The sequence below is a fragment of the Calypte anna genome, chromosome 1 (genome assembly GCF_003957555.1).
Source record: "Calypte anna isolate BGI_N300 chromosome 1, bCalAnn1_v1.p, whole genome shotgun sequence".
Lineage (NCBI taxonomy): Eukaryota > Metazoa > Chordata > Aves > Apodiformes > Trochilidae > Calypte > Calypte anna.
In genome coordinates this window covers 94,176,039-94,185,939 of record NC_044244.1, presented here as the reverse complement: position 1 = coordinate 94,185,939, position 9,901 = coordinate 94,176,039, and the positions used below count along the sequence as shown (strand labels likewise).

General features: G+C 40.1%; 1 protein-coding gene across 1 annotated transcript; it reads right to left on the bottom strand.

Annotated features, from left to right (window-relative positions):
- Positions 1-710: 710 nt before the first annotated feature.
- Positions 711-9,566, bottom strand: LOC103537080 (cell surface glycoprotein CD200 receptor 2-like). Its single transcript, XM_030465517.1, has 8 exons — positions 9,502-9,566; positions 8,755-8,842; positions 7,672-7,980; positions 6,054-6,302; positions 3,959-4,054; positions 2,491-2,537; positions 1,175-1,262; positions 711-738 (listed from the first exon to the last, which is right to left on the bottom strand). The coding sequence occupies exons 2-8, from the start codon at positions 8,819-8,821 to the stop codon at positions 722-724; spliced, it is 873 nt and encodes a 290-aa protein (XP_030321377.1). The 5' UTR covers positions 8,822-8,842; positions 9,502-9,566; the 3' UTR covers positions 711-721.
- Between the last annotated feature and the right edge of the window lie 335 nt (positions 9,567-9,901).

Here is a 9,901-nt window from a genome sequence, read left to right as displayed (position 1 = left end):
CAAGAGTGATGTCAGTAGATGCCCATTACACACATGTATTAGAAGTGCTAAAGGGAAGTGCAATTAGAAGACACTGGGAGATCCTCATGCCTAAAAACACTGAAGGAGCACAGATGACTTCCTCCAGCAACGAGCAGGCAAAGGCCATTCAAAACATATTTGAATATACTTACTGCTGCATTAGTGTTTGGAAGGTTCCACAAAACTGATGAATGAAAACTCAAAATAAAAAACCAGTCTGTGGGGTTTCTTTTCAGCTTGGGGGCATGAGGATGAGAAGAAATAAAATTATTTGCTTGGGGGTTCTTTCTGTTTGTTTTAAGTAAAGATACCAACTGCATTTTGCACAAATGCTTCTGTTCTGAGTAAAACCAGGCTGTGATCTCAGCTTCTAAGAAACTGGGCAATAAATATTTACCCAAATAGCCCCAGAAATAATTCAAGTGAATATTTGTATGTTTATTTCAAAATGAATCTTAGAAAATTGTCCATTGACATTTCTCATTCTATATGAAGTGCAATTTAAAACTGGCTTTTCTTCAATTGTCAATGCAAGCAGAAGGTTTAATTGAAAAAGAAATACATTTTAAAAACAAACAAAGATGACAAAGACCAGATTGCCAACTGCCTCATGCAACTACTCAGAAAAAAAAATCCTCTTTTATTTCTGCATTTCTGATGGATGCATTTCTTTGACCTTCTGTGTTTTGGGATCCCTGTGTCACCTCCTGGTTTCCACTGCAAAATTCAAAAAAGAATCCAGTTTTGCCAATGGAAAAAAAGGTATTGCATATTCACCAAAATCTGTTACTGTGGCATAGAAATATGTCAACTATTAATTTGAGGGAAGACCTCAGAGGCCATTTCCAAAAGAAAATTCAGATATTTATTTTCCCAACCCGATCTTTTAAATTGTCAGATGCTTCAACAGTTGATATTTAGAGAAAGAGAGAAATAATTTACTAAAACAGATTGCTTGCCCTCAGTGTCTTCAGGTCAGGAAACAAAAGTGGTGGGCAGTTTTGAGTGTTCTGCTTGTCCACTATGTGATAAGATCTGAAATTTATTAGTTGAAGTATAAGTTCAAGTAATTGAATATCACTAGTAGCTGAGCTGGTATTAGACTGCTTGTGTCTATACTGTTAATAGGTCAAAAATATAGCGTTCTTCTTACTGTAATTCTGATAGATTGTCTCTGGTAAGACAGGAAGCTTGACTGCATCAGTTTTCTCACGTGAGGGTGTGTATCTGTAATTCCTAGTCTGCAAAATACAGAAAAGCACACACCATTATATTACCTGTTACAATTTTGGGGAACCATCATACACCTATAGAGTCCAAACAAAAAACAAAACCAGAAGAAACCTGGTAAGAAACACTGCTTTTGCAAAGAAACTTTTGTGAAGTTCTTTCTCTAAGCTCTGCAAGCAAAGGGGTAGAGCATAGAGGCATAAACATGAACTAACAAAGAGATGCAACAAGTTATTTCAGAAAGCCTAAAGAAGGACAGCCTTTAGATTTTTTTTTTTCTTAGTATGATTAAAAACAAATTTTGAAAAGCATAATGAGTAGATAATGAATAATTTTAACATCTCTGGAAAAAAAACACGGAGGCCACAGGCAATCAAATTTAAGCTCCTAAAATTACTGGAAGTTTTTGACTTTGATGTCTGTGATTCCCACTCCCACCAGTCAAATTGTCCTGAATGCCATAGAAAAGCATATCAGGAAATTAATCCTTCTACCTTCAGAGAACTGTTTGACTACTCTACAAAAAACATGATACACAACCATCACTTGAAATAATTGCTTTTTCATAGTACATTAAATGAAAAAGGGGGCCTGAGGAGAGAGCAGAATGTTATCAGGCCACTTAAATATGCATCCTGACACACTGGAATTATGCAGGAACTAAGAGTTGGCAATTTTTATCACTGCTGTTCCCTAGCTTCTGAGTGTTTGAAGTGCAACTTTGAAAATAAATGTTTCATAGCAGCGTTTGTCTCTAGTACAGCACAAGGAAGTGCACCCTTTTCCCTCATTGTAAAATGCCTGTCTGGTTTCATCCAGTCAGGTAGGTTTCTGCCATCAGGGCAATGCACATTCTTAAGCAGAAGATCAGAGTTATGATTACTCTATGAAGCAGAAATGTGAAAACATTAACTTTGGGGAGACTTTAAAATTCAGTTTAGCTGTTGGCATTGTAAATGTAACTTACAGTATTCTTAGGCAGGAAATGCACTACTCCAACCTCAGTCTGGTGCTTAAGCAATTACTCGGATACTCTGAATGAACACAAAGAGGGGGCCATCCAAACAGACACACTCCCAGAAACCCTGTTCCTCCCTCCCCCCTTCCAAGCACATACAGAAACAACCAGGAATGTTGACAGAGCAGACACATTGCAATCAAAGTACATGCTTTAATGAAGAATAGAAGAAAAAAAAAAAAAAAACACACAAAGAACACCCAGGTGAAAAACCCACTTACTGAAAATAGCACTGCCGACCCATGTGTCATTTTATGTAACCGGGAAGCTGAAAGTAGGATTTTAAGAAATTAAAATGGTTTGATAGGGCAGGGTGCCCAGCTGTTATGTTTAGAGTTCTCCTGTAGCTGACCCCAGAAGTCAAAAGACTTTCTTCAAAATATTGTTACACTCATTGGTTAAGTTCTTAGGTTTTTTATGTCCTGGTCTTTTACATGCTATTACTTTATATTTCACTTGATTGAAAGTTTTGATCACCCTGGGAAACATGACTGAATTGACTGAGTTAGGTGTACTTTCACTTTTCTGCAGGGACACACTGGGCCACAGAACACATTTGAACACACTTTGTCCTCTTCTCACCTACCCCAAAGAAGCACATCCCTCCGTGGCAGGGACTGGCTCCCACCAAAGTGCTGCAAGCACTGGCTGGTGCTGCCACTGCCAATTACAACTGCCCTTCTCTTCTCTCTCTGTTTTCTTCAGCCTGCCTTCTCTGCTCTTCTGGGACACACCTCCCCTCATTGCCTCTCTTGCCAAACCCCTTTTGCCTCATTTGTTCAGAGCTGGTTCCTGAAATAGACCTTCAATGCAATCTGCCCAATAGTTGGGGAATAATCTGAAAGATACTAAGCAAAAAGAAGAAATTCAGACAAGCAGAAAAGCTAGAACAGAACTAAGGCAATGGAGGGGGGAATAAATCAGGCACTGATACTTGCAAGTTCCCTCCATTTACATTTCACCCACCTCTATGCTGCCTTTTCCCAGTGCTTCATCTGCTCCCCTGAAAACGCTCCTGCCTTCATCTTTTTCTCTCTTTTTCCAATTTTAAGCCTCAACTTGGGCTTCCATCTCCTTCATACTCCATCACAATCATCTTACTTAACTCCAAGAGTAGTAAACAATTGTCTGAGTTCTCACTAGCAAGTTATTCAGTATGAGCCTAACTCACTATCTATTAAATTTACACAACCTGAGAAACTGAGAGTGTGCCAAAGGAAAAGATGGACTTTTGGCCTATTCTTACACTTACTCAATGAAAAAATTATGATTGCTGATAGGAATGGAGGGGTTGCTTTTCTCTATTCATTAGACTAATTTGAGAACTGTCATTCTAGTGTACAGAATTTTGTCAGTAAATGTAGACTGATCAAAATAATTCCAAAAACTCAGAGCCTATCCTACCCTCAGAAAGAATCCTTTTCATCTTGGATTAGTCTCTGATACATATATATATATATAAATACACTAATTTCATAATAACTATGGCTCTTACAAAACTCCAGTCTTGTTTTCAAGTTCCACTTCTTACTTTATTAGGACTTTTCCAAAAAGTCGATGCAACATGTATGGACATTTTCCTCAAACATTACCTCCTATCACACTCTCAGCAATAAAGTACATATCCTCATACCTGCACATGGTCAGCCATGGAATTATAATGCATCTCAGGCTCATCAAATTACTTACCTCTGCATCTGAAAACCAAGCATAAAGTCACACCACTGACAGCAGCAACACTTGTAGATCCTCCAATCAGGAAGTAAGGAAGGCTGCGGGAAGTGTCTGAGAGATAAGAAAAGAAAGCTGGTTACAGAGCTAGACATCAGTATCCACTGACTTCATGGTATTACTACCTGTCTTAACCAGAGGAGAAAGCTAACCCTTTACTACCACAGCTCAAATGAGTGAGAGAGACAGGTGAGATGTTTGGATGCCAACCAGCAACAGGAACCTGCTTCACACATCCAGTCATTTGTGTGTATAAACACTTTTCATTTTCATTTTCAATGCATCTGCCTGCATAGACTCCTTTTCTTCAAGTGATATTAGCCCTGCAACAACAGAACAACCCTGCAAAATGCTGTTATTAACTAGTGGTCTATGCTGACTACTGTCCTTCATGCATCTATCAAGATATTTGGCCATACTTACATAGCTGCTCTTACAAATTCTACTGGAATAGACTTTTAACATGTCCAGCACGGCCTGAGCTTTTTACCTTTTACCTTTTACTACCTTTTACTACCTCTTCCAAGTCACAGACAGACATTCTTCAAGGAATTTTTCTCCAGACCATCCCTACTCTGGGAAGCAGGACAAAATTGAGCTTCAGGGGTTCAAAGTTTCACAGCAAAAATTAATGAGCTGTATCATGGTGGCTGCTAAAAGCAGCTTTTCCGTCATCAGTGATTTCAAAGGTCACTGAAGTACTGTGCTTAGTTTGCATGGCAAGCTTTTGGTTGCAGGGGGGGCTGCAGGGGTGACATCTGTGAGAAGATATTAGAATTTGCCCTCCTCTACAGCAGAGCCAGTGCCAGATGGCTCTAAAGGCAGATCTGCTGGCCAAAGCTGAGCCAGTTAGCAATGCCCATAGCACTTCTGTGATAACATACTTGAGAGAAAAACTGCTACGCAACAGCAAGTGGGAGAGAGGGGTGAGAATATGTGAGAGAAAAAATTCTGCAGGCACCCGGGTCAGTGAAGGAGGGGGAGAAGGTGTTCCAGGCACTGGAGCAGAGGTTCCCTTGCCGCCTATGGAGAGTCCCTGCCAGGGTGAGGCAGGCTGACCCCCTGATGCCCATGGAGAACCACAGTGGAGCAGATAACAACCTGCGGCCCCTGGAGGTCCATGCCAGATGAGGTAGATAGACCCTGAAGGAAACTAACCCAGAGGAGAGCCCCTGCATTACAGCAGGCTCCTGGCAGTACCTGCGGCTCCGTGGAGAGGAGTCCATGTATAAGCAGGATTTCTCTCAGGACTTGTGGTCCTGTGAGAACTCACACTGCTCCTGAAGCACTGCACCCCATGGAAAGGACCCACACTGGAGCAGTTTGTGAAGTACTGCAGCCCATGGGAAGGACACACATTGGAGAAGTTGATGAAGGACTGTCTCGTGTGGGTGGAACCTCACAGTGGAGCACGGGAAGAATGTGAGGAGGGAGGAGAAACAGAGATGTTTTATGAACTGACCACAAGCCCCATTTTCCTGTACTATTCAGGGGGAAGAGACAGAGAAGTTAAGAGTGAAGCTGAGCCTGGGAAGAAGGGAGGAGTGAGAGGAAGGAGCTTTTAGAGTAATTCTTTTTTCTTGGTAACCTACTCTGATTTGATTTGCAATAAATTAAATTAATTTTCTCGAGTCTGTTTTGCCTATGACACTAATCAGTAAGTGATAACCCTGTCCTTACCTCATACCATGAGGTTTTCATCATATTTTTCCCCCATCTTACTGAAGACAAAGAACGATAGAGCAGCTCGGTGGGCACCTGGCATCCAGCCAAGGTCAACCCACCAAAATCAGAATGAGGAACTCTTGTAAAAATTAACAGGAATAGAAAGAAACACACATTGAAAGTTTCTCCGCTCAATGCCATGAGACCTCTGGTTTCAAATTATAAACTCAAAATTATTAATTTCTCTATCAACATGCACTAGAACTCTGGCTTACAACCCCCCTAAGCAGTCTGCAGAGCCCTGGCATTCAATGGGAGCAGCTACACAGAACAGCATAAAAGAGCCCAAAAGCATGATGAAGAGCAATTACAGAAACATGTTATTTACATGACAGGTCTAGGGACAGATTCAGGTTTGTAGCTGGGTGGGTAACCAGGCAGGTGACAACAGGAGGCATGCTGTTGACCCAGCTGATGTAGCTCACTCTGGTCACTGTTCCATTGGGGTGATGGACTTCTTCCTGAGTGCTGTGATTACTTGCAGGGATCCAGGAGATGTCAGCAGCTGGCTTTCCAGCAGATGCTTGACAGACAGCCATTCTGCTCTTGTCAGAGGTCAGAGTCACTGTAGGAGGGACTGAGGAAGGGAAAAAAAAAAAAATAAAAAAAAAAAATCAAAGCCATTGGACATTATTTCTAGTTCAGTATAAAATGACAAATTGTGAAACTGAAAAAGAGATGGTATTTTTCATTTTGTGTGATGAATTGAAGGGATTTAATAGTAATTTGGAATACCATAACCAACAATATTTAGGGAAAGAAATACATCCAAAAGTCCAAGGTGAATATCTCCAAAACCAGCTAGCTGCATCTAAAAGTATTGTTTCCTCATGTTTTCCAAAAGGTTATCACAATGGTAATGGTAGAAAATGGGATGACAGAGAGGAGTGGTTTAAATTGAGATTTATAACTATACCAGTGTCCATACTGAAGAGAATACAGCTTGCTGAAGCTTCAGCGTAAATATTAAGGCTACTGGGTAGGCAGAATGAAGATTTGGATATTAGGGAAATGAGGGAGGAACTGGACAAAATTGTTCTGCCTTAAGTCCAACAACTCATATTCTGCATTTGACAAAATAGGCAAAGCTTGGACAATTCCTAAGCCATTGTCAAAAAGTTAAGGTGCTGTAGGGAAGAACAAATTAGGTGAAAAAAAATTAGTAACATCAATTATGCAGCTCTTATATTAATTTCCCATAATTTTTGTTATATTAAGAAGGCTTAAGTAATATGGCCACAATACAAAATCTTCTCCTATGTGTTGGTTTGTATTTTATTTTCCTTAATTTATGGAAACAAAGAGCTAGTTTACCTATCTGAAAAAGGTGATTTGATGTATAATGTTTCCTAACATTCTTTTGGCTCTTCATGTGTTGAAAATAGACTGATTTAATTTTTATTTTAGTGATGCAGACTTACAGACAGCTTTCCAAATAGTGTCCTGAAACTTTTGCTTCCTCCCTATTCAGGTCTTACCCAGACAAAACACACATTGACATAATTGTAAATTTTGCTTTAGCATCCTCCTGTTCAGCTTATAGCAGCAATATTTATTTGATATCTTCTGTTTGAAGAAGAGTGTATAGTCCTGGTTTTGTTAACATGTACATAACATTCAAACCCCATGTTATGCCCAAAACACTGTCTCAGAAACTATGTTGAATTTGTGCATTTTGAAATCTCCCCTGTTTATGACTCAGAAGTAATTTTAAAAAAAAACAAAACACAACCCGCAGCCCCTCAGGTTATTTCTCCATAGAACAACCAGGTCCTATTGCATAAGTTCTTGTGCCTTTTTCTTGTCTTTAAATAGCCAGACTAAATCTGCTAACCTCTTATTTTCAGTTTCAGTGTGCATCAAATACGAATTTGGTCTTTTACCACCAAATCAAATAACTTTTCATCTACACAGACAGAAAAAAAAACCCTCAAGGTTTGTCTTACCTGTAACAGTCAGAGAGGAGAAAAAAAGAAAATTTCCTTCACTGCTGACAATTTCACAGGTGTAATTTCCCTCATCACCAAGGTTCACGGGGTAAATACGAAGAGCAGGGTCTCTGTCAGGTGAATATTTCCACATCAGCCTCTCACTGCAGTTTAACCTCCTTGTCTCATTGCAATCGGCTCTATAGGCCAACAAGCAGCAAGTGCTGCATTTTGTCTTCCATGTCACCATTAGCAAAGGCGTCTTGGAGAAGTAAGGGCAACTCAACACAGCCTCATGACCAGTCTTCACACTCACCAAGTTGTAAGCTACATAAGAAAGACATTAAAATTATGCTACAACCTATTCCTATGCCAAAGCCTATTCCTTGCATGCACAGAGCCATAATCAAAGCGTACATGTAAAGGTAGACTTAAAAACTTCTATTTCCCTACTATACTGGCAGCCCTGGGGACACATTTCTCTGTGCAGACACATGTAAGAAGTGTGCAATATCCAGGTTCAGCTTCCTGCTGTCAATCTTTGAAGTCTGGAAATGTGGTTGAAGCAGTGCCTTTTCACTTTGGACACTGTGCAGTCGTGTTGCAAGCTGACGAGCTGCAAGTCCTCTTTTTCATTTTTAGGCAGCACTATTGCTTTAACGTGGGCTTTGAAAAACTGATTGCAAGGGCAAGATTCTACTTTAAGGGAAAGGAAACTACTTTTAAAAAAAAATAATTCTTACTGAGTTAGGCGCCTTGATTAAAGTGCAAGCAAAACCAGCAGCAGAACATACCTCTCATGTTTAATAAGGGGCATATCTAGATCCCTTTTCTACCATACATCATACCTCTCCTGATATCATCCCAGATGAACATGAAATGGGTCTTCAGGTGATCTGTGTTGGATTCCTACCAGATACCCTGTGCCATTCTGCAGTGCAAATGATTATTTTGCCAGCTGAGGTGACACTGGTCTTTGCATTCACTTAAACCGATATGCAAAATTTCCCCTGATGAACTGTGAAGTTTCAACATACTGGTAAGTTAGAAATAGAGAGCGCCAAAGACTGCTGCATGTAGTTTTGCATCTCTCAGACTTACCTGATCCTTCAGCCAGATTGATTAGCAAGAAAAGGAGTTCAGCCAGAACTTCCCATGTTTGATTCATCTTCAGCAGAAGGAATCAGCACTGCAGGAAATGAAGACAAAGAAAATGGCATGTGGTTCTGCAAAGCTCTTCCAAGAGAACACATAGTAAAACAATTTTCCTTTGAAAACAGAAGGTCTAGACAAGACTCCACATCAAGTATCGTTCTTACACCGAAGAAAATAAAGCCAAAAGGGTTTTGAAAATTAAAAAAAAAAAAGACAAAAATAAACAAGCCTGCACTTTACATTTTACATTTATATTATATATACTTTTTATTTATTTTTTTTTAAATAGCTTATAAATTGCTTGCTCTTTTTTGGCAAACAGGTAGCACTTCATTGGTAAGATTGAGACAATGCTGTCATCCCATCACATAGTTTTATGGTTCACACAGAAAAGCAGAGCTGCATTGTATCTAAAAATTTTCCATTCACAATATATAGCAAACTCAGAGAATTTTGGTGTAAACCACTTCAGCTATTGCTCAGCTGTTGCTTGAGCATGGACTTGGCTAAGAACATCCATCACTGATAATTTCCTGTGGTTAGATATCATATAAACGATTGTCAATTCAGCAAGGCAAACTTAAACTATGCTGTACTGAACAACATACATGTGTATGCCCACAGTCAAACTCACAGCTTCTTTTCCTCAGGTCACAGGCACCAGCACAACACCCCACTGCAGCAGGTACTCACACTCATTCCATCACAGCAGAAAGGTTCCCCACAAACTCACTGTTGTGCCCCTGACCAGCTGGGTATAAAGCTGAGGTCTCAGAGTGTGTGCCTGTTTGCACAACACCACACGAGCCACATCCTGACTGCAGTTTTGTTACTGTCAGAAATCAGAGGCACATTTTTGTCTTGAGGATCCCTGTAGCCTGCCCACAAAGCTATTTCGTTTCCCATCACTCGCCTCTGCATTTCCCCAGACTATCTCCTTGACAGACCTTTTGTCATTCTCCCCTTTATGCTGTCATTTGTATAGCTTTAATCTTTTAGCTTCTGAATCAGTCACTTGCAGCCAGAGATGACTGGAAAATTGTGTTTCCATCCCATGGGAAATCCTGATGCCTTGTTTTCATTCCCAAGTCAA